This window comes from Hyposmocoma kahamanoa, unplaced genomic scaffold (assembly GCF_003589595.1).
Source record: "Hyposmocoma kahamanoa isolate Upper Pololo Valley unplaced genomic scaffold, ASM358959v1 99702, whole genome shotgun sequence".
Taxonomy (NCBI): domain Eukaryota; kingdom Metazoa; phylum Arthropoda; class Insecta; order Lepidoptera; family Cosmopterigidae; genus Hyposmocoma; species Hyposmocoma kahamanoa.
In genome coordinates, this window is record NW_020656001.1 from 4,774,138 (window position 1) to 4,799,613 (window position 25,476).

General features: G+C 40.7%; 1 protein-coding gene across 1 annotated transcript in view; it reads right to left on the reverse strand.

Moving 5' to 3' along the window:
- Positions 1–132: 132 nt before the first annotated feature.
- Positions 133–25,476, reverse strand: part of LOC113239176 (triple functional domain protein) — a 154,679-nt gene continuing 129,335 nt past the window's right edge. The window contains exons 31-42 of the mRNA XM_026476045.1: positions 25,169–25,234; positions 24,930–25,013; positions 24,075–24,263; positions 23,827–23,924; positions 23,058–23,250; positions 21,990–22,187; positions 21,408–21,593; positions 20,743–20,975; positions 14,975–15,200; positions 2,340–2,570; positions 2,067–2,258; positions 133–1,996 (exon numbers count right to left, since the gene is read on the reverse strand). Of these exons, the coding sequence (XP_026331830.1) occupies positions 1,886–1,996; positions 2,067–2,258; positions 2,340–2,570; positions 14,975–15,200; positions 20,743–20,975; positions 21,408–21,593; positions 21,990–22,187; positions 23,058–23,250; positions 23,827–23,924; positions 24,075–24,263; positions 24,930–25,013; positions 25,169–25,234 (2,007 nt within the window). The 3' untranslated portion in view covers positions 133–1,885. The remainder of the gene's footprint in view (positions 1,997–2,066; positions 2,259–2,339; positions 2,571–14,974; positions 15,201–20,742; positions 20,976–21,407; positions 21,594–21,989; positions 22,188–23,057; positions 23,251–23,826; positions 23,925–24,074; positions 24,264–24,929; positions 25,014–25,168; positions 25,235–25,476) is intronic.

Sequence of the window (25,476 nt, forward strand, 5' to 3'; positions counted from 1 at the left end):
GAAACATGTACTTTACAAATCAATAGGTATAAAAATAGGCATGTAATTTCATATGAAGCTAAGTATTTGTATTTGAAGGTAAGTAAAAATAATTTTATAAATGTATATTTAACTACTTGGTACTTGGTTAAACGGGCTGGTGTCCGCAATTCGACGTCAAGGCGCCTGTATTTAATTAAAAAGACATCTCAAGATTGTTTATGTGTTAAGTACCTAAACAAATGGACTATAGAACAGATCTTTTTATAAGCACAATCAGACCTAGGCTAGGAGTGCTGTGCTTCTCGACATTGAAGAAAGGACATGGGCGGCTAGACACAAGGGTGTTTTAATAGGATTTTAATTGGAAGGGCAAAACAACTAAATGTACTTTTAAGCAACTGAAGCCGAGAAATTCACTCACTACTTCACTTGAAAAGTAAAATATTAAAAATTCGATCATGGTGTTTCTGAAAGAAGCCACGCAAATCTGTGCTAATTTACAAAGGTGAATCAAACGAATTAAAAATCATGCAGAATTAGACTTAATTAATATTGAATTTGTGACAATCCCATTATTCGATCAAGGCCCTGATGTTCACATTTCCATGAAGAATGGACTACACGTTACAGAACAAACTACCTAAACACTTCCATATTGTTAACTTGTCACGCCCTGTAATGCGATCTATGATTTGTATCAAAATGTGGACACTTTGGATGTGTGCAGCAGGGTGTGGTTCGTCTTAACCGAACACTTATAAAATACAGTCAATGCAACTCGGTATCTTTCTTCTATAAACATTACAAGCGTCAACAGGACAAACATTGAATCTACTGTATTCGTTCAATGACGTCAGTACGCGATAAAAATCCATTTTGGTCACGAATTAGGATAAAATTTACATGCTAACTTAGTTGCTATATACAATTTTATTATATAAGATTGTTTAACAAGTAGATAACTACTTTAAATTAGGAATATATAAGCATGAAATATTACTTTAGCATAAATCACAGACAATCCTTACAATCGGTCGAGCTAATGAACACTCAAATCGAGTATAACCAAACTGTAAACACTACTTTTCGGTACATTCGTTATAAAGTATAGAACTGTCATTCAGAGGTCCAAAAACGTATTCCAATAGATAATTACTTGTTCAGCAAGTTTTTAATTTAATCTTAAACGCAGGTTTGCAATACGGAGCACTTTAAAGTGCGTCCACATAACTAAAATGACGAGCTCGATTGGTGGGCACGTTGACTACGCCTACGTAGTACGACTAAGGGGGTCTACCTGTAGACGGGTGCGGTTAAACTGAAATCGGTACAACGTCACGCATATAGACGTAGTAGTAGTAGTAGTAGCAGTAGTAGTAGTAGAAGTGTATGCATATAGACGCCAGCGTACTGGTACAAAAGACAGTTGCGAGCGGCACATACTTGCTACCTATCTGTTTCAATACATCAGTGGGAAACTACGAAGTTCGTAACCGTATTTTTATCACGGGCGAGGCGTCGCGTGCCGGTTACGTCGCATGCACGAACGCACATTCGTCGCATGACGTTTTGCTCTTTATAACACGTTCACATGAAACGTTGGCTATTAGCTAGTTTACGAAGTAGATGAAAATATTGTCGGTACGTCCAATATTTTCGTTTGTAAAACATATTCTACTCTAATATCAGTATGTCGAGTAACGCTCGCTACACCTTTACTATAATGGATACATTCGATGCCGGTGTCGGAGTGCGTTCGTAAAGTGCGACTAAAAAACCAGAGGGGGAGGTTTCTAGCGTCTAAAAGTGAAAACCTAACGGCGGAGTGGAGTGGCGGACGTCGTCAGATCGTCGAGTGGGCGTTCCCCGCGCCGATCGCCGAGCGAACGCCGTCTTCCTCCCGTCAAGTGTCGTCGGGCGAGCGCAGCGCGTGGAGCGCGTTGCCGTGGCCGGCCGGCCGCCGTCGGTCGAGGAACGTCTTCAGCTGCGTCGCCGATAGCGGACTGTCGGGTGCCTGTGGACGAAATCCTCGTCGGTGAGTCGGGTCCAGAGCGTCTGGCGCTGACACCGTTCAGTGCAGGTACCTCGTCGAACCAGCGGTCGTTGAGGGCGTCGGCCGGAGTGAGCCGGCGGGCGGGGCTCGCCTCCAGCAGCCCGCGAATGATCCTCTGCGCGCGCTCCTCGACGCCCTCCCAGTGCTCCGGCGGGAAGCAGTAGTCGCATTTTATGATGTTCGCCGTCGTCTCCTCGACGGATTCGTCCAGGAAAGGCGACAACTGAAAATAATCACACCGGTGAAGGTACACGGAGAGACGCGCGACACTTCCACGTTCATTATTACTCTAGAATTTTGTTACCCCGGTTAGAAACACGTATACAAAGACCCCGGCGGCCCAGGCGTCCCAAGCGGGCGCAGGCGGTCGGCCCAGAACGCACTCGGGCGGAGCGAACTCGAGTTGCGCGGGCGCTGGCGGCAGCACCTCTCGCCCTGCGGCGCCGACGTTATCGATAGTCTCCACCGCCGAACCAAGATCTATTATTTTCAGTTGCGGTTGCGCTCCGCTCAGTTCCACTAAAATATTTTCAGGCTGAAAAAATACAATTACGGTGTCGGTTATTTCGAGGACATGACCCGTTGGACAGATTTTGTGGACCGGACGATATCAACGGCCCGGTAGAATAAATTTCAGAAATAAACATTGTCGAAAACGTGTTCTGGATGAGACCGGGCAATCAGTGCGGTGAGATAGGACGTTACTATTATTTGGTCACGCGGACAAACAACCCGGGGCCTCTATTTTACATATTTTGTCGTGTCATACATACGTATATGGCGTAACATTTGTGGGCGGTTTCTTTAAAGGATTAATTTTCTGCCCTTCTACGGGTGCGAGCAACCGTCCACACTTTAGTCATTGCCACACGTGCCAGACTCGCCATAATTTAGTGCCACAGCAGGAATCGGTTCGGCACATAGTGCAGTGGGTGAAAAACAAGCTCGCATTCGTTGAAATGTCACAGTCTGTCCACATTTAAGCAGCAAGTACCCGTGACATACCAGATGGATCGGAATGACCGACGAAGTCGAAAGTATCACGTTAAGAACCCTACATACATGAGTTTTATTGACTGTAAATGTAAAATCAGTGCAGTTGAAAAATTCTCGCCCAGATGTAAACTTTACGCGTTGCAAAACCCTAATAAAGCGACGAATGACGTTAGAGTACTCCTATCGCTCCACGGCGTTCGACTAACCGGCACTCACGGGAGTGCCTTAGAGTAAGTTCAAGGTAAGAGGAACCTCTTACCTTGAACTTAATTTAAGAGGATGTTCGATATCTTCACGTCTTTACTCTTGCAGACGTTCCTGACACACATTTCTGCGTGAGCCGGTCTATCGTGGAAGTGTCTGGTTTTCCACACAAACACGTTACATTTTACTTGCTTAACACAAACAATAACGGCACTATTCCAATAAGTTGCTGTCTTGTGCAGTATTTACACAATTAAAACTGGCGGAAGAACTGATCAGTGCAACTGCGAATAAGAAAAAATGAAAGAGAATACAGATGGTATCAATACATATCTAAATGTTAATTTAAAAAAGACAATCATGATAAAGAAGTAGGTTTCGCATTTATCTTCTTGGCTTATATAAGTACCATGAGCAATTCAAAAGTAAAAGTTAATTGTAGGTCGTTTAATGAATTGTAATAAATAGTCAAAGCCAGAAATGTGACAATCGATACTCAAAAATAAGTAAACGAACAGTGGAGGTGTTCCTTTAAAACCTCCAAGAAACAATTTATTTACATTACATTCGTCAAAATCGGTTCACAAATGCCGGAAATATCGCGTAACATACATATAAAAAAAGAAGAAAAAAAAGTAAATTGAGAACCTACTTCTTTATGAAACAAGTGCAATCACATTTGGCTGCATTTTATTTTACTATAATTTTAGGTTATAGCCGGATCAAATGCAGCATGTTGAACGTGTTTACTTAATTTAGTTTAGGTTAGTCTTATCTTATGACGCAGACAATATCAGTTGAATTCCGAAAAGCATCATTAGAAAAAAATTACTCTTTCTAATTGGTGGTGATGGCGGGGTGGGTATTTCGGGAGACTATTGTTTCTAAACTATACGTTTCTTAGATCTTTTCGAATTAAAACGAAAACATTATTTCTCTTCTCTCTTGCTACTTTTCACCCACTTATGTACAAAATGTCACTTTGTCATCATAGTATAAAAATAATTAGTAAATTATTTGAAACCCGTGTTTTTTGAAGTGTTGGTGTAATCTATATGAGTTCAAAGATACTTTATTCTCATTAAGACAATTGTCACTTACATGAGAACTTAAAAAGTAATCTTTAAATTAACAATATTCCAGTCCAATACTACCATAAGGTACAAACATAAGTTGAGAGTTCAACTGTTTACAAAATTTACATTATTGTTATATAAATTAAATATTTATTTCAGTAGTGAACGGTCGTTAATAATATGTTTATACAATTTCGATTTAAATAAACTAAATGACTCCGCATCCTTTACATTTGACGGCAGAGACCTCTTGCTCGTAATTGGTTCTGATCATGGGCGGGATCAGACGACTGGCACTGCAGCTAATATTGTATTATTGTATTAATATAGTCATATTCATATATTTATTGTCACATGTACGTAGTCAGGTGTTACAATGTTTATTAACATTACGACTAGAGTGTAGTACATGACCCTGAAAAGGGCACTGTCAAATTCTATAGGTACTTCAAAAAATTATACAAAATAAAATTAAAACAATAATTGGTAAAAATTTAGTATAAAATAAAAATGTCAAAAACTTAAATAGCATGTCAAAAATAATTTATAAGCTAAAACATATTATCAAAATTATTATAAATCAGCTCATTATCATAATTATATTCATTTTTAGTTTATGGTGTTGTAATTATTATTATTTAATATAATTAATCGTCTAAAAAATTTTCAATTGTCTAATAGGTTTTCCCCGTCAAATATATTTTTAATTTTTTATGGAAAATTCTATCATTAGCTTCATCTTTTATGTCAGCAGGTATTTTATTATATATTTTTATTGCGCGATAATATGGGCTGTTTTTGTGCATTTCTAGCTTTGGCTTGGGGAGTTCGAGCTGATTGTTCCTTCTAAAACTCTGTACGTGTTTGAAGTCTTGAATATGCCTCCTAATGTATGATGCTGCTTCGAGTATATACAGTGAGGGGAAAGTAAGGAGGTTTTCTTTGGCAAAGTATGGGCGACAACTATCAACTATATATTATATAACTATATAACATTCATGATAATACGAATAAATTTCTTTTGCATTACAAAAATATCTTCTTTATTGGTGCTACTACCCCACAGCATGATGCCGTATTTCAGCCATGCGTAGGCGTAGGCATAATAACTGGCGAGCGCCGCTTTTTTATTACTATTTGTTTTTAAAAGTGCTAATGCGTACGTAAATGAAGACAATTTTGATTTTAGTGCGTCTTCCAATTTAAATGAGAGTCAATATTTATTCCTAATAAATTAAAGTTTTCTACTTCCTCAATGTTTAGCATAGTCACTACAGTTTTAAGGTCCAGTTTTTTCCTTTGATGTGGCCCGAATTGAATAAGTCTAGTCTTATCTAAATTGATCATAAGATTGTGGTCTGACAGCCAGTTTTTAACCAAATTAAAAGAATGTAGGATATTGTTCATACTGTCACTATCATCCTTACACCTGAATAGCAAAGAAATGTCGTCAGCATACATAACACAAAGGGTGTTCAAAGATTCCGGTAGTTCATTTATGTAAATGATAAATAAGATACACCCTAAAACACTGCCTTGGGGGATAGAGTGGTTTATAGTTTTTGTTGTTGATTTCACTCTATCGATTGAATTTAAGTCTTTATCCCAATATTCGATTTCCACATACTGTTGTCTATTCAGTAGGTAAGATTGGAACCATCTAAGCACTCCTCCTCTTACGTCTGATGCGCTGGCTGACCCACCGACGCAAAGTAGTCATTGAATATATTTGCTATTTCTGAGGGAGATTCATGTGCAAAATTATTTAACATCAATTTTATGTTTTCGTTCATTTTTATATTAGAGTTTTCTTTATTTGTTACAGTTTTTATTATTTTCCACATAGTTTTTGTAATGTTTTTAGATTTTGAGATCAGTTTAGAGTAGTTAATTTTTTTACATAATTTTATAGATTTTTTAAGAGTTTTTTCGTATTGTTTATAGTGACGTTTTAATATAACATTATTCGTTTGATTTATAATTTTTTTCAGTTGTCTTTTATGTATACATGATATTCTTAAACCAGTAGTCAACCATTTGAGTTTTTTGTTAGGGATTAATTTAGTGCGACGCCGCGGTATGCATTCGTCCATTATATCTATTAGTTTATTTTCAAAAGCTATGTAATTTTCGTCAATATTATTTGTGTTTTAAAAAAAATAATTCCAATTTATATTTGCAATTTTCGATTTAAAGAGCGACATATTTTGTTTTGAATAATTTCTATTACTTAAATAAACCTGTTTAGTTGTTCTTAAATCATTCGTTTTTAATTTAATATTAAAAATAATGCCTTTGTGATCGCTAATACCATTATCTGCTACTGTTGCAGTAAACATTGTATAATTTGTAAATAGCAAGTCGATGCAACTTGACGTACTACGAGTCACCCTTGTGGGTGTATCTATTATTTGTTTTAAATTTAATTCTAGCATTAGATTTCGTAAATTTATATATTTTGAGCAACCTGTCATGTTAGGTATATTGAAGTCACCGGTTATTATTATGTGTTTTGTTTTTGATAATGGTTTTATTCTATTTAGTAATCTATTAAGAAATTCCATGAATATATCAATCTTACGACCTCGTCTGTATACACATATTACAATACAATTCAAATTAGTTATTTCCACGGCACAGCATTCAACTACATATTCGATCGTTGGGTTTGTGATGTCGCTGAGTTCTCTATAGCGTATCCCTTCACGTACTAATATTGCTACTCCGCCACCTTTGCGTTTTTGTCTAGTGTACGATGCCGCAATACTATAGTCATGCATCTGTGTGTATTCCTGTCTTTCCTTCTTGAACCAGGTTTCCGTCATACAGACTACCCCATATTTTTGTTCCTCTAGCACGCTTTCCAGTAAATGTATTTTGTTATTTGCGCTTTGGAAGTTTTGTGTGAGTATTTGAAAATTATTCGTGAAATGTATTTGTTGATTTACTGGTTGTTGATCTCCGAAATGTTTCGTCTTTTTCGTGTGCGTTTGTAGTTTCATTATTGTCTCTTTGCCTCTTATGTAAGCGTTCCGTCTGTTGTGGCATGATGTACTCCTTTCCCTCAATGTATAATTTATTGTTACGAATTATTGCGTGTTTTCCTTTTTTCTTTCTACGTCCAGAATCTCTCGTAGTTTTCGTCTTGCCTGTGTAGCTTTAACATCCAGAAATTCTGATATTGTTATTCCCGTGTTTCTAAAGTAACGTTTGTTTTGTAAGATAAATTTTGTCATCTGTTTACTTAGTAGTTCCAATACGAGGGGTCTCTTCCTTCCATATTTTCCTATCCATGTTAAGTCCTCTATGTATCCCGTGAGGTCTGTGTTAAGTATGTCTCTAAATATATTAATTACTCGATCCTGTAGGTTGTACTCGGTCTCCCAGTTCATTTCTTCAATTCCGTATATTACAATTTTTTTTGAAATGTTATAGTCACTAATTTCTGGTGGTTTCAATGTAATAAAATTGTTTTGTAGTTCCTTAATTTGAAGCTGTAGTTCAATGTTTTGTGTTTCAAGTGTATATATTTTTTCCTGTGTTTTTTCATGCTGAGTTTTTAAATTTTTGTGGTCTTGTGTTAAAACGTCTATATGATTAGTTAGTTCTTGCTTTATGTTGTATATGGCCGAAGATAACTCATTTCGAATGTCGGACTTAAGGGCTAACATTTCCGATAGTATGTAATCAGTGTTGTTTTTAAGTTTTTCGTCAAGTAGTTGACTTATTTGATCTAAAGTGATCGAGCTACTCCCGGTATTGCAAGTGATATTTTTGCTGGGAGGAGTAGTAGATGTATGATGATTCATTGTGTCCCCCAATACGCTATGGTCATCGAGCAACCGATCATCCACGGACATTATTGATTCGTTTAAGTTAGAATTAGAAGTCAGTGTACGAATTGGTGTATTGTCTTGTTTGGGTCGTCTTGTAATGTTTTTGCAATCTGGGCATGTCCAGTAACGCTCTAAATCTTGCTTGTGTGCTATAAAATCTCTATTTGTGATACCCACGCACAGGTAGTGCATATTTCCTTTGCATCTTATACATTGTAATAGTTCAGCTATGTTGATATGAGTATTGCAAGCTACACAAAGTAGCATAGTGTATATTTGTGTCGTGTTTACTCACAGTAGGTAGATGTGATTGTACTTATGTGATTCTTTTTTTACAAATGGAAGCTCAGTGAATAATAATGCATGTTGTGTTATGTATAATTATTTAATTTCCATGATTTTAGTTTCTATGTATGCCTTAATGAAATAGCAATTTGATAATTCTATTTTGTAAAATTAGTAGCTATTGGAATTTTGTTTCCGATGCACTGCCCCATATTTCAAGTAACTATAAAAGATGTGGTTTTATTAAAGAGTTATAAATTGTTGTTGTGACATATTTTTCAAAACACCAACACTGGCTAATTTATTTTAATAGTAACGCAGACTGCTAGAGCTGCGATCAACAGATTAGATTTCACTTTTGTAGTTGAGCTTCCTGTAAATTATAAACTTATTTTTATATATTTCCACGTCAAACGCTGCCAATTACATTGCTATATGTACGTAGACCTGGTATCGCCTTGTAGGTATACTAGCTGGTTTAGGTGATCAGACTTGACTTGGTTGGGGACATCTCTCGGGAGGAATTTGGCTGGATGGCTTTCTTTTCTGTTCGACGCGCCGGATCGAGAGGTTTCAGATTTTTTTTGTCTTTGGCTGAGGTTTAAATTTTACATGCAGCGTCGGGTCAAACTACAACTCACGCTCCACAAGTCTTATGCTCACATAATCCGACTGGAGCTGACCACTACAGTTTATGATTATTGTATGAGAGGTGCGTTTTTGAGGTAAGTGTAAATATTTGGCTGTTAATAATGGAACTTAGGGGAGTTAATTACTTTCCTAGTAATAAAATAAAATACCAGCATAATTAATCATCATTCATTCGTGATGATTGATCAAAGGAAACAATTGATCGGGTATTTGCTGATCAATGATTTATTAAAAGTACAAAATTTTTATTCTGAGTTCTGTCCAGTGGTTGTTCCCATTGGCTGGTTGCCGATTTGTTGGCTGTTGTTTCATGGTTTAGGATTGATAATGCAGGATTCTGAAGCTAATCTTTGTCATTGAATAATTCAGAAATTGTTACACATCGAGCGAAAAGACTTTTAGTACATTTATGCATATATTTATTTTAAGACTTTTTACAGGTTTCGTCTTTGCTGTTTGTTACGGAATTTCGGTGTGTCGGGATGTCATAAATGTAGATTGACCTTTATGCGACGTCATCCGTAGGATTTAGACGGTGTGAGATTATAAGATTATTTATTGAGATTTTTCTGTGAAATAACGCCACTAGTTTCGTTACGATTACGAATGCGATAATCGGGCGCGCAGAAAAATTTTAGTCGGGTCGGCGGGACTCGGGCCTGCGTTCGCGCACCACGGCGGCGGCGTCGTTCGGACCGTCCGAGTCGCGGGTCCGGTCGCCGAGTCGACTAAATTCTGTTGCGCGTTTTTGTCGTGGATTTCCGTCCCGATTTCGCGCCGCGGCGGAACGAGACTGCCGTTGGCGAAGGAGGGAGACGTACCCGGATGTCGAGGTGGGCGATGTTGTTGGCGTGCAGCCAGTCGAGCGCGGAGAGCAGCTGCTTGGCGTGGGCGGCGACCGCGCGCTGCGTGTAGAGGTGCGGCGCGGCGGCCGCCCACTCGAGCAGCGGCCCGCCGCCCACCAGCTCCAGCACCAGCGTGTGCGCGCCGGCGCGCGGCACGTCGCCGAACAGCGCCAGCGCGCGCACCAGCGCCCCGTGCGCGCAGCGCGACAGCGCGCGGAACTCGCGCGTGGCGTCGGCGCCGCGGCCCGCCAGCACCTGCGGAGCGGGCCGCGTCAGCTGTGTCCGCCGCGGGGACACGCGAGGGCACGGCAGCCGTCTACCGACCTGCTTGAGCGCGACGCGCTGCCCGGTGCCGGTGTCTCGCGCCGCTAGCACCCTGGACGTCCGGCCCCGGCCGATCTCCTCCTCTACCGCATATCTCCTGGCGAATTGCTCCCGACGCCAGCCGCCCCCGCCGCCACCGCTCGCAGCCGCCTCGGCCGCCGGCCCCGGCGCGCCGCCGCAGGCGCGGACCAGACGGAAGCCGTACCGGCCGGCCGGGAGGTCCTCGAGGGCCAGAGTGTTGGCCGCGGCGGGAGCCTCGGCCGCCGTCCGCCACTCGCTCTCCCCGACCCGGCGGCACTCGAGGCGGACAGGCGAGGGCTCGTCCCACTGCACGACGAGACCGCCGCCGGGGTGCGCGCGCACGGCCGGCGCCCCGGGCGTGCCCGCAGTACCGACGGTGAGTCGCGCCGAGGTCTGCACGCCGCCGAGCTCGTTGCTGACGAGGCAGCAGTAGACGCCGGCGTCGGACGCCCGGCACGCACGGATCGTGAGCGAAGCCATTCCGTCCGGGGCGAGGGCGACGGCGAACCGCCCGCCAGGGCCAAGGGCGCGCGTCTCCGGCGAGGTTTTGCGCCACGAGGCAGTGACGCGCGCGCCCACCACGCGGCACGCCAGCGTCGCCGTGGCGCCCGGCGCGACCGTCACGTCGGCGACGGGCTCGGACAACTCCGGCGGCCGCAGCTCCGTCACCGCGCCCTCGGCGCCCGCGTCGCCGGCGGCGGCCCCGGCGCTCCCGCCCCGACGGAGCTTCAGCGCCCACGGCCGCTTCGAGAGGCCCTGTCGCGACGCACACGCCGTAAATATCGCCGACCCAACTCGTCCGGCGCCGGACGCAACGCGAGCGAAGGGAACCGGCCCGACGCGCGCGCGCGCCCCCCGAGGTCCCGCCACCGACCCGCCCCCCGTCCGCTCCCGCAATATTCTACACTAGTTATAATAAATAAATATATCTTATTCGTAGTCTCCGGCGGAAAGTCCGAATCGCTCAATGCAAAATACGAAGTCTCGCGCGTGAGTCGTTTCGGCCCGCTATCACAGTCTGTTAAAAATGCATTCCCGTGTAATCATACCTACAACAAAAGAAATACAGAAAAGCGTTAAAACAAGAACACATGCAAAGAAGAAAGAAAGGCGCAGCGATATTGGTCTCTTTAGATTAAGCGTACAACGAGAGCGTTCGTTACAACGTTAACGAAAAAGATAAAAAGCAAAACTACTCAACTTAGTCTAAAACGTAACGGTTAAAGTATACAATGCCGTCAGACGTACGCCGTTGCGAATTTAAAACAAAAACACTCCATAACATTAACATCTATTCAATTAAAGATGAAGATGGCTCGTTCAGCTGTGCGAATTCTGGCGTTATTGCGTAAAGATAAAGATATTTATACCGTTGTATGCGGATCAAGTTCTTTTGTCACGGAAACTATTAGAGTACTGTAGGAGGTGCTTCAAGGAATGTAATACAGAGTAACAGCGATCAACTACCTGTGTCAAAAAGAATTCAAGTTATTAAATTTAAATTTCTATTTTATGACATTTTTTCACAATGTTCACATTGATTCAATTTATCGATTACATAAAATTTTTTTTGAAAACATTCGAACATTTGACATAAGCATGCCTATGAAGTTCCCTATTTACTAACAAGCAACTATCATTGACCTACCAATAAATGGACGTCGGGTCTAATACAAAAACCATGAAAAAATGTCCGAAGTTAACCTACACAAACGTAGTGACATGTAACGAAATATTAAAGACATTTGATTTAAATTGGAACGTCATTGCAGTACTGCCTTATTTTGCTTGCAACAATTTAGGGCCCAAAAATACATTGTCCAGCTTCTACTGGAAATTTAACAAAATGCTCAAGTAATTTTCAGTCGAAGCTAAATACGGTTAGCTTCGACTGAAAATTACTTGAACACAAGAGTAATGGAGTAGCCCTTATCGTAAATATTAATTAATTTATATACTCCCGGACACAAAATTCGAGCCACCTCGCGTTTTTGCCTTAAAGGGCTATAAAATAAAAAATAGTGTTATCGTCGAAGAAAAAGATTTCCCCGGTTTTGTAAGTCCAAATTTCCAAAAAGGACTTATACAAAATACTTTTAATATACTAGTTTCAAAATTGCGTAGGATAGTTCTTGATCAATCGAACATTGTTTAGGCTTAGGACTTTTAACATTGATGCGAGGTGGCTCGAACTATGTGTCCGGGAGTGTATATGTATATATATTATTATGTCGACTTTTGTACAAACTCTCCGGATATGCTTGTCAATGGCTCCAACCCTGACCGCGAAAAGCCAAAAACTGAAAAAAGACATTCTTTGCGGTTTTTGGATTAGACTTTGGATTGTATTTATTGTCATCCATTTATTGGTAAGTTAATGTGCAATCTCTTCTGGCAAATACAAGTAAAACAATACCACTGTTACACTACACACAAAATTGCAAAAAGAAATCCTCTACGACCAGTCTACCCAAAGGTGGAATTACATTTTTCATTTACGTGATTAACCAGCACGTAATACATATCGACACCGTCACGTCGATAACTTTCGTCTCTGTATATTCATGAGAATCGATTTATTTTTATAGGCCTATTCTGTGTACGGACATGAAATGAATGTGTGTTTTATTTGTGTATTTGTAAAAATAAGCTAGTTGTAGATTTTTGTTTGTGTGAGACCATAAAGACACAATTCAATTGTGAATTTGAGTGCACCAGTTTGCTAGTAGTCCTACTTCCCGGTCCCTCAAAAGGTGGCAGAAAGTTTTGTTCGAGAAATAAATAACCTAACCTCCGGTTAAAAAAACCGACCTCAAAAATCATGCATAGTTTACCACCCTTAGAGGTGGAATATTTTCTTGAAATTTAAATGGGACCACATCTGAGGTACCTTCTTTCCAGCAAAAAAGAATCATCAAAATTGGTTCACAAATGGCCGAGTTATCGCGTAACATACATACAAAAAAAAACATACAGACGAATTGAGAACCTCCTCCTTTTTTTGAAGTCGGTTAAAAATAGCGCCTCCCGTGCTATATGCTCCAAGGGTATCCTCAATCATAACTTGGGGTCAAAAGTTTATTTTCGCTATTTTTTAGTAAGGCTACTGTACCGTAGGTTTCTAGAAGTGCCGGATAATAATTTGTGGTCAAAATTTGTTGTTTGCTACTTTCAAATACGGCCGCCATAGAAGCGTTCGTTGGCGGCAGAAAAAAATTTGCTCAGATTTGCCCTTTGAAAATTGGCATGTCGTCACCCTAGACACCCGTCTAGGACTGCTTGATAATAATTTGCGGTCACAATTGGTTTTTCACCATTTTTCAATATGGCAATTGTTCAAAATGTAAGGCATACTTCCCGATGTAGTGGAAATAAGATACTTATAGAGTTGTTGTATCTCAACCGTCTCTCTGTTAGATTCTTTTTTCTTGAAAGCTATGTCAAAGAGAAGTATTTAGGGAAAAATGCGAGACAATCACACCAAATGTTAAACTAGGGAATTTCCTGTACTATGAATACCAGAGTAACGATTGAGAACCATCTTAAAAACGTTTGTTTCATAAATTGGCTCAAGGAGCCTCCTCATCAAGCGCCCATAGTACTAATCGCTGTGCCACCGAAGAGCATAAGCACACCCCGTAATCTGATTCCGACCACGCGCTGCAGGCCGTGTCAGTCGTGTCATAAATATATTCATAATAATGATCAGCATTGATCACTATCAACTGGTCCCACTGGACCAGATTTGCTGTGTAATATTTACTATAGTGGATCACTCCGGATCTGGACCATCCGACAGACACTGACGCCTTTTATGCGTAGGGGTTCAACCATAGTGTCGATTGTTGGTGATTACCATAAAGAAATCATCTTTCTTGACACGATTCAACGCGCACAAAAGTCCGGACGATTAGTACGGTACTTCTAGATTTCTTTTTGTTTTACCGATCTGTGGCGCAAAAGGTTCAGTATTGAGGGTCACATCAAATATTGCCGTGAACTCCTCCATCGTTTGCAATGGCTCGCATCTGGTCATTATCCACCTAAATCTTTGGTCGTCCACGAGGCTGGAAATGATTGCCAGGCCAAAATTTCCTAAAATTGGGCAAACTCAAGTCTCTGACACGGTGGTTATGACAGTCGTATTCGCTCCATTCACGTCGCTAATTTTTCTAAACTCGCATTACTTTTAATATAGTCACGAACTTTAGCAAATCCGTGTTGCGAACTTAAAATTAACCCGAATTATATTACTTAAATAAGTAGTGTTTTTATACAAAAAGACTATTTTTTTGAACGGCAGTTGTATTCTTTAACCACTAATACAAATACAGTGCAAATAAATGTTATTCAAAAACCTTGATCATCCATTAAAGTGACCAATAACCCCAAGACAGAACAGCTTTGCTCCCACCTATGGCACACACTCCCGTTAGTAACATTTCTTTATTGTGACCTATACGTGTAGGCAGATGCTATATACTTTGTTTATTTTCAGAATCAATCGCATTTTTTATTACTTCCATTTTTTTCGATTCCAGATGGCCATACATTTGTTACTATAACTTATTTTATTATTGGAGAGGTCGTTAATTATTTATTTTGAAATAAGAGGAATATTGATACATTATCCCGCGCTCGTATTAAGCGGTTGGTGTTAGTTTGACCTCGATCAATGACTAGATTTGGAATAGTACTTACGTTAGCCTGCGGTGGCGAGGTGGGACTCACCGCCGCGTTGTTGGCGGCGACGTTGGCGCTGACCTTCTTGCGGTCGTCGGCCTTGATCGTGGTAGTGGGCAAGTTGATGGTGTTGGCCTTGGCATGCAGGCGCTGAGTGCGCGCGCGCAGCTCCGGCGCCAGCCGTCCACCCAGGGACGGTGGCACGCTCTCCGTCTTACGTAGACCGCACAATCCCTCACCCATACTACCGTTGGGAATAGGAGAAATTAAAAAATAAATAAAATAAAACATAAACGGGCTCTACAGCTTAGGAGTCAACTGTTAACTTGCTATTGTTACGTTATTGAAATAAAGGAAAAAAAAATGGGTAACAAAAACTAGAGAATAGAGTCGTTTATTCATTTAATAACTTGCGACTGCTCTAAATGTTGTACAATTGAAAAGTATTCAGCACTAATCGGCTAAGCTGGGCCCCACAAAGAAAAAAGAAATGAAGAACACAACATAAGTAAGCATGCGGGACTAGAAGCAGAAAACCACAAGCAGTTTTTGTTCACATTTATTGGTTACTCGTGTAACATACAGCTCGGTGTTACAGTAATGTTAGAATAAGTTAATATTATATACATAATAAGTTTAAGATACGATAGACATATATATGTATATATATATATATATATATATACACATAATTTGAAAGTTACAAAACTAGAATATCAGTGTTCGAATATTAGTTTAGAAAACTCAAACACCTTGGTCGAAAGTGATAGTCTATTAAAAATATAAGACAGTGATCTAATTAAGGTACCAATAAATAATCAAAGAAAGAAACACGTGAGCCGCGACCGACGTAATCTTGACGTAGAGAAAATGCTAGCGAAAAAGGGCGTACGCAGATAACACTGTCCTTCGCAATGGCAGCGAATAATGTAAATTGGTGACGCAAGTGGCGAAAAGCCCTGGCCGTTATTGTATGACTCGTAGTGCCAATCAAATTACTGTTCCAATGATATTTAAATGAACTTATATCTGACAACAGGCCTCGATTATTCAATTCTGAAATTTCAAGGGAACACTGGAGCAGCCACAACAAGGCGTGAACCGCCTTTCTCTAATAAGCAACGTTGCTTACAAAGTAAATCTTGAAACAAATCTAGATCCCGGGAAGACAAGTTCAGGTCGAACCTTCGCTCAAGCGAGATCTCAACCGTTCATATGGTTGGCCAGTTGTTGCAAACTAAAACATACAATTTCTATTATGATTAAATGAGTGAAGATGCCCCATGGAAAGCCGGACACGTAGCGGTGCTAACGGAAGTAGTAGATACTAAAGTACGAAATGCGTACCGCCAATTCGTTTTGCCTCGAAAATTGCAATTGAGCGTAGAGTCCAATACAGCGGAACATGGAATGCGTTTGTTCTTAATATTAAACGGTACATCAATATAGTAAACGTTATGTATAAACATGAAAAGCCGATTTTAATAAGCATTAAAATAAGTACCTTAAGTTTAGTTTACGCTTATCGATGGGAACATGTAGGAACATAAAACGTACGACGCAGTCCAAGTTTTGCACTCGGCGACGTTTCACTAAAACTATCAAGTATTGCTTCTTTCGGTACGCTAATAATGTTGTGCCAACAAACACAGGCGGTAAGTTTTCTCACTAGTCAGTGAGTGCAGAACTGGAACTGATGTCACGTTTTAGTAAAACGACTCTCAATTACAATCGCTCAGTAACCTCTAGATCTAAGGCTAAAACAAAATTAATGCAAACATAATTGGCCCCCGCACCTGAATAAATCAATAATTAAAGTTCACTTTTAGTAGCAGTGGCCGCGCTAACGCAAACTACAAAAATAGTAGATATCTATTTAAAACCACTAGCAAGAACGCAAGTAATGGATTTGACGGCGGACTCTGAACACCTCATTCTCCATAGAGTAAATACGATATATATTTAAATATTACGTAAACCTATAGGAAAATGGCACTAACAAGGTTAATGATAACAAGTGCAAATACGTGCACTAAGTGTGAAATACGCACTTGCCTTATTCTACGCGGTCGAAGTAGCGGTTGCATGTGCATGGTTGACAACGTGGTCGCATATTATGTGTTACTTATGCTTAACACACCGAATACAAATGTTACCATTTAAGCTAAACTGCGGAGAAAGTGAACTCGAACCTTATTGTCAAGTGGTATTTCATTCTAGACAATAAAGAGTCCTCTTACTACGATAGCAACTTATAAGACATAAACCTACCGAGCGTTACAGAGAAAGGAAATCATTTGCAGTTGTGTTGTACTTGCGTCATAATAGAATATAACGTTCGAAGGGCCGATTTAACAATTACAGCAACAACAATCAGATTCACATCCATGTTTCTTTAATACGGGAAATGCTAATCTTTGACGTAAATGTATGGATTCAACTTTGCCGCTTGCCGAACAAAAATTCGTATTCGTTATTTACTGTATGAATGACAAAGTTCTCAGGGTGAATCATCAGTAGACAAGACTACACCTACGACTATATATATTTAAAATATGCTGTCTATTTACTATCTGTAGAACTTGAAGGACGACAGCTACGAATTTTAAAAGGCCGGTGCGATTTAAGTTCATTCGCTCGCGTTCTAGGTTAATGAGCCTGTCCCTAGCAAAGAAAATTCTTGTTACTTACTCCTTTATCACAAGCGTATCGCGTTCCAGTCTGTTCTACGTATAGTTCATAGCGCCTATATTAGCATGCAGTACACTAAGACCATCCTTCCCAATTCTCAATCCTGCACAGACATTCCATTTATCCAGTCTTCGTCGATTCCTACGTAACACTAAGCCTATTGCGTATGTATAAAAAGGTATCTGCTCAACTCGCCCGCAGTTATTGCATTAATACACTCGCTGGAACAACCAGATGCTTGACCGTGACATGAAAGGAGTTCGCGTGAATAGTTATATATCCCTTGTTATACGCCTAAACTTTAAATGATCCATAGCACGGGTTATGCCAGGTATATACTTTATGTACATTGGATAATGACATATCAACTAAGTGTTAGTTAAATGCGAATTGAGGCTGTTTATCTAATGACACGTTACATGTTATGGTATTGAAATAACTAGTTAAAAATGGGTTTTCAATGCAATAAAACGAGTATTACACTACTAAGATGACAGTGATGACTCTCGCAAAATTTACTTAATCACGAAAGTTATGTGACATTAATGTGATGAGAAAAGATGGAATTTCGCTAATGACGTCATGACATTTTTAACATTTTATGCAAATTGTTTTATTAAATACTAATGAATAGTTTAAAACGTAATTTATCACAACTTTCCATCGCCGCGACGCTCTACGATATCAATACTAAACGACTTTGCGTTACTGCCCAGGTAATCACAGCTGGTACCAGGTAGATCACCTCACACATTTTAAACCACTTCCTGCTATATCTTTGTCAAAAACCGCATTGTACCCGGTGCACTTCAATTTCCTCCAAAGTGATGATGAGGCGAGTGTCAAACCTTACGATCGATATGTTTATTAAAAGGCAACTATGATGAGGAGTTTTCGCCAGTCTAAACTATTATTGCAGTATTAAACGACACAATATCTAATGCTAATTTCTTACACAACGTCAATTCCTTTCTGGTTATGGTAGTCCTGGCAACAGACCAAGGGTCGGCAGTTTCATCATCACTAACGTCTTAGACGTTTCATTGCTATTTTAACGAAAACAATAACAAAACACTAGTGTCAAACGATAACGGAAACAAACAACATTTGTAGGACGTCTCTTGTGTGTCTTTCCACTATGCATACCGTTCTATTAAAAGATAAAAATACGTTATGTCATATATCATCACGACAGCGACATTTCTTCCCTCGCGTCAGAACCGCACCAATACCGATATCGAAGGGACTCTATTGGAATTGGCAACAAGTACACTATGTGCATCATTGTTGGAGCGCACGCACATATGTAGCAATTTGTATAATGAACATAATGTGTGCGATTCCACTTTCAACAACTTGTAGACGAAGTATTTCTTCCAGTTTCGTTTCAATGTACAATTGAAAATCTGAGACAGTGTACATAGCCGCATGACACAACAAACAACAGCACTAGTCAAAAGATACAGTACAAGCTAAACTTAAAATAGAAGGCATAAATCGACACCTAACACTTTCCTAATTACTTATATTAGATAAATACATCTAAATTTCAATTCCAGTATAATTAACCTAACATGGACAGTTATTATTAACTAATTAATATAATTTATGCGTAAATACGACGTGTATTGTGTGATTTCGTCGCAAAGTGTACTTCAGTTACACTAACACAGAATAAAGAGTAACACCAATAGAATAAAATCAAGCGTGTTTCAGAATTAGTATCATTGCTGGCCCAAATAAATCGTGCAACATTAACAAAATCAATGTTTTTTTGAGAGTTTACAAACCTATCCTTAGTTGTGCGTTGTACGTATTTAACAAATGTTGTTACAAAGGACAAAGTAGCGGCTAGATCGCTCACTATTAGCTGAACAAGTCCAGAGGACCTAACTCGCTGTTCTTACTAACGTGACTTACACGATTTTAAAATACGTCGCTTTGTCCAATATTTTTAGCGTCTAACCAAAATACTCTTTGAGAAGCAAGGACTACTTCTTTCAATTTTGAGAACTATAAAAATATTTTCATACAAATATAACCTGAAGTAGGAATTTAATATTTTCGTTCGAATATTAATATATAACGTTAACATTGTTGTAAATTTCCATGTGTTCTCATTTATTACGTGCGTAAGGTCATGTTTTGATTGACAGTTCCAGCGGAATTACTTCAATATTTTTAAACAGCACCGCTTTATTCTGTGGGTGTAATGTAAGCAACTGTACTTACGTAATAACTAAATTAATTACAATATTATTATCGAATCCATCACCGCATGTTAATCATCTTACACTATGCGTCAGTATCTCTGAGTTAAGCGCACTACAGTGCTCATTTGTCAAGGTTTTCATTTGATAGAAAACACAACTAATTGGTGGACTTATACAGGCGATGTTTTATGATATAAAAAAAGACAACGATATACGACTTGAATAGTTGCGAAACTATATTTTTTGGTCTGAACAAAACATCACCCTATACGTCCCTAGTCATTCCACAAACACTATATACAATACATCATCGATAAATGACTGCGATAATCTCGTCAAGAAAAGACATGAGCGCATTCAAATACTTGCTTTGTGAAATGTACTTCAGTTTTCAGAAGTACCGTTGATCAAATGGTATAGATGAATGTCCCACCTTATTTGTTGGTATAACAAGTAGCAAGGGCAGGAAAGCTCTTGCGACCAAAACGTGCCTCAATTAGCATCAGTAAGCAGTGTGTTAACGCATTGTTTAGTTCCACGAGGTACATAAACACGTTTAATCCCCTCTAAACAACCAAGGCGTACAATACGTGGCGTCACTTAAGTTCTGTTAAGATGTTAACGAATCATAGTTCAATTGACTAATTGTGAAAAAACAATAGCCTAGGCTAGGTGAACGAATCCTACGAATGACCGACCCAAAGTGCAATCAAACGAATCGATCGAAATCGGCCGAAAGTGCATCCAAACTCAATTTGGGTCGGTAACAAAAGTATACCATATTATCACAATACAAATGGCAGTGTTCATATTGCTTTGGTTTGGGACACACGTTAGAAGGAGGGTGACACCACATACTGTATTTATGGGTTGTTTACTTACGCAGCGGGGTCGCGAGCAGGGTCACGGTGGAGTTCGCGAAGGTAAGCTCCTGGGTTCTCTAAGGCTTCGCCAAAAATACGCTGAGATTGTAAAATACTGGACAGTGTCGCGATCCACTGCTGCCTACGGGCTTCGGGAGCTCGGCACATGAAAGTTTGCTTCGGCTTGTTTGGGTCAACAGAATGTATTAAGAAAGCTCCGTTTTCTAACTCTTCCAACTCCATCTTGTTCACCTGAAATTATCATAAATTGACAAATAGAATGTATATCAGATGCAAAATAAAAACCTTCCAACTAAGCCATCGAAAACACAATATCGTCAACCAAGACAGATTCCACTACCGTAACAATAGATGTCAATGCAATCAAACGGCTTCACATATTTTGAAGGAACATTTAATTTTCAAGAGAATATAAAACAAGAGCGGCGGTCGCTCTGTGGATGAACGGTTGCTTGTGGTACGTACCTCTATGATTTTAATTTTTAAATTAGTTACGAATGCTTAATACCAAAATAATGAATTACAATTTGCATGGACGCGACGGTCTACGGCCGAAAGCTCTCCATAGAGAAGACCCGTGCACAGCCATAGGACGAGTAACGAGATGACAATTGATAGGAGTGGGCCGTGTACGAGTTGATGATGCTTGCCAATGTTGTTTACCTGAACGTGAGCCTTATAGTTGAAAGTTGGGCTGGTGAATTGGTTCTTTTTGCCGACAGCCTCGCTGAAAATGACGCACTGCTCGAAGAGGAACACGTGCAGTTCTTTAGGCTTGTCGTTGCCGGACACCTCGGACACCACCAGCGGCTCCTGCAGGAGCAGCTTGCCCTGCGCCGTTATGTTGCCCTGAAGAGCGTCAATACGATGCTTCTTACTTATTTATTGCACGTGAAATAAAATTAAACTTAAGGCTAAGTAGCTGTTACGCCGTACGTAAGTACCGATTAAGGACAGGCGTTATAAAGTATCACATTTGTATCGTATTTCGCAATGCTCATTCCAAATATTAACAACAGCAATATGTTTTAGGTTCGCAATAGCAGTGCCTTTATAGGAACTACTCTAAGCGTCGAGGCCATCAAACATTAATTTGCTAGATTCGCCTGCAACAAAATACATTTTGCAAATTGCATAACAAAAAAGTAACATACAGAAAAAAAAAGAAGCTTGCATGTGAAAGAAAAGCAAAGAAACCAAAAAAATACTAATGTCAAAGGATTATCGTAAAAGGAGAAATATTACCGTGAATCCCTGCAGGCGGCCGACGTCCATCATGTCGTTGGCATTTTTCGGTATGATGGAAGTGCATTGCACGGCGTCTCGCAGCGACGAGATTACGTTGGGCGGAGCGTTGGCGCTCTCGGAGTACGAAAGGATCTTCTTCACCAGCAGGTGGTACTTTTGAATCCGTTGAATCGGTTTTATCAGTAAGTCCGCGAGCTGCAATACATTACCGAATTGTTACTCCGCAACTATAGCCATACCTTAATGTTCATGTGCAGTTACGTGATAGACGATGTAGGTTGAAAGAGGGTGGGGTGACAAAAATTGAAAAGGGTATGTTGATAGAGTTAACGTGAAGATATCATTGGAAGAGGACGGTCACGAAGAACGTTTTCGGGTACAAGGTTGGAGCGCGTAGTAGGAAGAAATAGAGGGGCTTACCTGTTTGAACAGATTCATGAATGTAACAGAGGTTTGTCGGGATCGTGCTGAGCGAGCGATCAATAGGAAGTAATTTTGCCAAGGAAATATTACAAATCACCTCCACGAAAAATACTTTAATTTTCTCTTGTAACTTAATAATTTAAATATGACTTTTAATACTTGGCTCAAGAATAGAACTAAAGTGCACAATTGTATTCAGTTGTGCCTTTTTGTGTTATTAAATTGTAACTGAACTACGTGATAAGCGCACAGTTCCGTACATTACTTAGTAAAAATCCTTAGCTATTTGTGTTTCTAACGTAAATGACTTTTTATAGTAAAAAATGTGATGATTGAAGTCAGTTGTGCCCTTCGATCTTGTCGTAAGTATATTCAACAATTAATAAAAATTACTGAGACATATATCCACAAAATATAGTTACATTGGCCTTTATTTCCTAATTCCGAACAAGTGCCCTTTTTTCGTTCCGAGGGCAGCACAGGATTTGAGAAATAGATCCAGAAACAAAATGAATCCGCAATGTGCGTTTCTCATGCTGTTTGTGCTGCATGTGTTGGCTTAAAGATGAAACGGGCGGGCGTGAATGGAACAGGCGTAGAAATATCAGAAAATGCCTGGTGTTGTGAATTGGCGATACGCACCTGGAGTTTGTGGCCGAGTTTCTGCCTCAACTCTTGGAAATAGTGGTCGTGTTCCGAGACGATATACTCGGAGACGGGTTTGTTGCGGCAGTAGGTTTCGTAAAGGAACATCCGCTTCTCGAGGAACCGGCGGAAGAGCGGCCCCAGCAGCTCGGGCTCCTCGACGCAGGGCCGCAACTCGCGCACGAATTTACTGCGCATTGCAAATTCGTAGCATTACTTTGTTGTTGGCCTATACAAAGGGCCTGCACACCGTCCGACTCGTCGATTGATTTACAGCAAAAACAATTTCGCTATTTATTATTTAAACGATCGTTTCATTCGCAAGTCGCAACGCTAAGTGCATAATCACACAGCCTTGTCATGCATGTAATTAATAAATTTTTAATAAATTAATATAAATTAATACCATAAGGTAACTTCGTTTGAGATTTTTATTTCTATAAATGTAAGGCTAGTTCTACAACGTCTTCGTCTGACGTCCCTTTACCGTCCGTCGATACGATTGTGTCGATACGTTTTTCGCAAGCCAGTCGCCACGAGAAGTACGCCGCGACGAATGTAAAAGAACATTGAGTAAATAACAAACACCTAGAAATAGGTAGTCGAGACGACAGCCGACGCTTCACAAGTACTATATATATGCTTATATATTCGCTGTTGCGTGGTGGCGGTTATCTCTACGGTGTGTTCGCGTCTGTCACTCGGTAATTAGTATTATGCATGTGTAGATACAAACGGTTATGTAACAACGACAGCAAGTACTTACTCGCGATGCCATTCATAAATGGCTTCGATGTTTCCGAAGATCATGCGGTGACGGCGGTCTCGCAGACCGTCGGGGAGCGGCGGCTCAGCATTGGGATCCTGGGACAGGAAGACAACGACATTGACGTTTCTGCCAAACCCCCTCGTCCCGCTGCCGTCGATCGAACGTTACAGAGAGGACACCGTACACCGGGGAACGACAAGTTCGACACGGTGCGACGATTGCGCGTTATTGTTGTCAGTGCTCACCTGCATGTGTCGCATGTATCCCTCGCAGATGAGGCGCAGGTCGGCGACGTAGATCTCCTCGGTGTCGACGAGTTCGCGGAGCACGTACTCGCGCTTCTTGACGACCGCCTCGACGCTCTCGGCGCCCGGCGTGTTCGGCTGCTCCTCCTCGTCGGCGTCGCCCGCGCGGCCCGACCCGCCGTGCTGCTCCTGTCGCGCGCACAGAACCTCACCACCTCGGCTTCGCAACACTTTCACAACAACGGTTTTTAAGAGCCAGCCCGTCGAAGGTGACGGGCCTCCCCCGACCCCGAGCCGACGACACTTCGCCAGCTATAACATTATTTCAAGTTAAATAGCCTACCAAGACCGTACAGTTCGATGGCGTTATTCAAATGTGAATCACTAAAACGTGGATACAAAACTGTTCATGCACTATTGACTACTCGTTAAATAAAACTAACTAGCCGACCACTAAACGAATCAAGCGATTAAAAGGATAATGTACGCACTGCACAAGCGGTAAAACAGATTCGAGCAATATTTATATTTCTTTCATATTCAGTCTATTTAATTAATAAAAAAAATGATTTCTGCGCGTCGCTGAGCTGGAATGCAATAATTTTGTGAAAGGGCACCCGTACATTCGTGTAATGCAATTTAAATGTAGTGCTTTGGCGATGAAACAACAAAATAATTGTCAAAATAATGTTTTTACATTATACGTGTTCGTGCCGTGTACGGTAAGCCACACGTAATTGGAAAGAAATTATCGCAACTACGCGTCGAACACGTCCCGTTTGAAATCGCCGTTACGGATAATGAAAAATAAAACACATGCACACTACATGCTACGGTTTGATTAAGAAACCGAACCATTTTCTCCTTGACGATTTGTTCTATCTCCGCAATATCGGCCGGACCACCGTTACTTTCCAACGAGTCCAAAGCCAAGGAATTCTGAAAAGTGTACCAACATAGTGACCTTCCGTTCGCAAGCACCTGTCTGGACCCAGAAGAGTTAGTGAACGGAATGAAAAATATTGTGAATCACTTGTTATAATGAAGAAACGAATAGGTCCCGTGAGAAAAAGCACTTCCCGAAGAGTACTCACCCGCGCGGTGGGCACGGAAGTGGCGGCGGCCGGGGCGGGAGCCTGCTGCAGCACCGCTTGCGGGTTCTGCCAAGTTAATACAAAAACATTCTGGAGTGAAGTGCTCGCTCATATTCCGATTACTTAAAACCGGAGCGGGCACGTCGAGCAGCACAGTTCCGTACCGCGTACACATAAACGAAAGTCAAACAAATATTGGCTACAGTATACCAGAAAGTAAACATGTCAAATACAAGTTAAGTAACATTCCAGCAAGGCGGCTTCCCCTAATTTCAGTGTACAGCTATGCTATTCTATGTTCGGTACTA